At 47.6% G+C, this 2,119-nt stretch overlaps 1 protein-coding gene across 1 annotated transcript in view; it reads right to left on the bottom strand.

Annotated features, from left to right (window-relative positions):
• Window positions 1-2,113, bottom strand: part of LOC101854876 — a 9,667-nt gene extending 7,554 nt beyond the window's left edge. The window contains exons 1-3 of the mRNA XM_005101397.1: window positions 2,094-2,113; window positions 1,011-1,224; window positions 56-190 (exon numbers count right to left, since the gene is read on the bottom strand). Coding sequence (XP_005101454.1) covers window positions 56-190; window positions 1,011-1,133 — 258 coding nt within the window. The 5' untranslated portion in view covers window positions 1,134-1,224; window positions 2,094-2,113. The remainder of the gene's footprint in view (window positions 1-55; window positions 191-1,010; window positions 1,225-2,093) is intronic.
• Window positions 2,114-2,119: the final 6 nt, after the last annotated feature.

Genomic DNA, 2,119 nt, shown 5'->3' with positions numbered 1-2,119 from the left:
TGTGTGTGTGTGTGTGTGTGTGTGTGTGTGTGCGTGTGTGTGTATGTGTACTGACCTGTATATCCGTGTCTCCGGCCGGAAAGAGAATGTCCAGTTTGAACTGGATCCGGTGCCCCACCCCCACGGTGTCCTGAGACTGGAAAACACCTTCCTTGACCAGATCAAAGGTCACGTTGGACGGCAGGGTGATCTGGGGGGTAAAAGCAACAGAAAAAAGGTTCTTTATTTTAGGTCAACAGAATTTGGAACTAGGTCCTTTATTTTAGCTGAACAGAACTTGAAACGTGGTCCTTTATTAGAAAAAAAAACAGAGCTTGAAACAAGTTCCTTTATTGGAAAAAAATCAGTACCTTGTAACAAAGTCGTTTATTAGGAGACAACAGATCTTGAAACATGGTCTTTTACTAGAAAAGAACAGAACTTGAAACAAAGTCCTTTATTTTAAGACGACAGAACTTGAAACAAGGTCCTTTATTTTAAGACGACAGAATTTGAAACAAGGTCCTTTATTTTAGGATTACAGAACTTGAAACAAGGTCTTTTATTAAAAGACAACAGAACTCCCAAACTCTCCCCAACTCCCACCCCCAGGATAGTGCCACTGACTGAAGTGTCTTTAGGCCATTCCCAAAGGGGGGATAGTAACATACTCTCCTGCACAGTAGAATTGTAAATGGGCTGATTTATCAATGTCATGCACATACTGTGCCGGAACGATAAAGGGGGAAACTGCTAAATTTTCTTTCTTCGTCCTTACTATTGTCATTTTTTCCTCTACTTCTATTGTATGTTTGTCACTCTCTTGTGAACTGCTATTTTCGGGGTGCCTTGATAGTCGAAGCAGACAACTTTGTGCTGTTGAGGCTAGAGAGATGAGCAGAGTAAGCCTGATTCCCCGTTTGGACTTCTCTGTTGGCATCCACCCCTTGGCGCTCATATTTGACTGTAAGCAGTTGTGAGCGCCGTAATAACCTTACTAAAACGAAAATAGATCTCTTGCGACAACTCACTGATCTCTTATGACGACTGAGCGGCCCCTCCCCCTGTTGAGCCAAGTGCTGTATGTCCATGTAGCTGTTATCTCGGTGGTCCGCATAACCGTTGTCCATCTGCACCAGGAACTTGTTGACCATTCCGTCATCCCAGGCCGGCTCGGCGCGCACGGTCAGCACCAGGGTGTCATACTTGACCCCGTCATCTGACGCGCCGATGGTCACTTCAAACCTGGGGACGGCATAACGGTGGTGGGGTTGTGGTTGGAGGGTGATCAGGGGTGTGGAGGTAGAGGAGGGGTTGTGGGAGGGTGGGGTTTGGAGGAGGATATTAAAGGGTGGGTTTGGGGGGGGGGGATGGAGTGAGAGATATGGAGGGGTGGTGAGGTTGGGAGGGGGTGTGTGGACGGGTAGTGTTGGGAAAAGGATTGTAAACGGTGGGGTGGGTGGTGGGTTGGGGGTTGTGGGTGAGTAGGGTTTGGAGGGGTAGAGTAAGGGGTGGGGGTGGAAAAACATCCCAAAAAACATCTTTCAAAAAATCACCAAAAACATCATCGCAGCCACCAACACTAACATCACCTCCAGCAGCAACATCCCCACCAACAACAACAACAACTACAGCCACCACCACCACTCACACAGGCTGTAGCGGCCCCACCCCGGGACCAGTGACAGTTGACCAGTAGCTGTGTCTATCTGTACCACCACCACCACCACCAACAACAACAACAACACCACCACCAACAACAACTACAACAACCACTACCACTCACACAGGCTGTAGAGGCCCCATCCCCGGAAGAAGAACAGTTGTTCAGTAGTTGTGTCTATCTGTACCGCCGACTCACACCTCCACCACCACCACCACCATCAACAACAACAAAACAAACAACAACAACAACAACAACAACACCATCAACAACAACAACAATACAACAACAACACCTCCACCATCACAAACAACAACAACAACAACAAAACCAACAACAACAACAACAACAACAACACCTCCACCACCACCACCAACAACAACAACAATAGCAACAACAACAACAACAATAACAACAACAACAACAACACAACACCACCACCACCACTCACACAGGCTGTAGAGGCCCCGCCCCCGG

The sequence above is a fragment of the Aplysia californica genome, unplaced genomic scaffold (assembly GCF_000002075.1).
Source record: "Aplysia californica isolate F4 #8 unplaced genomic scaffold, AplCal3.0 scaffold00281, whole genome shotgun sequence".
In the NCBI taxonomy this organism is placed as follows: Eukaryota; Metazoa; Mollusca; class Gastropoda; order Aplysiida; family Aplysiidae; genus Aplysia; species Aplysia californica.
This window is presented reverse-complemented; position numbering and strand designations above follow the sequence as displayed.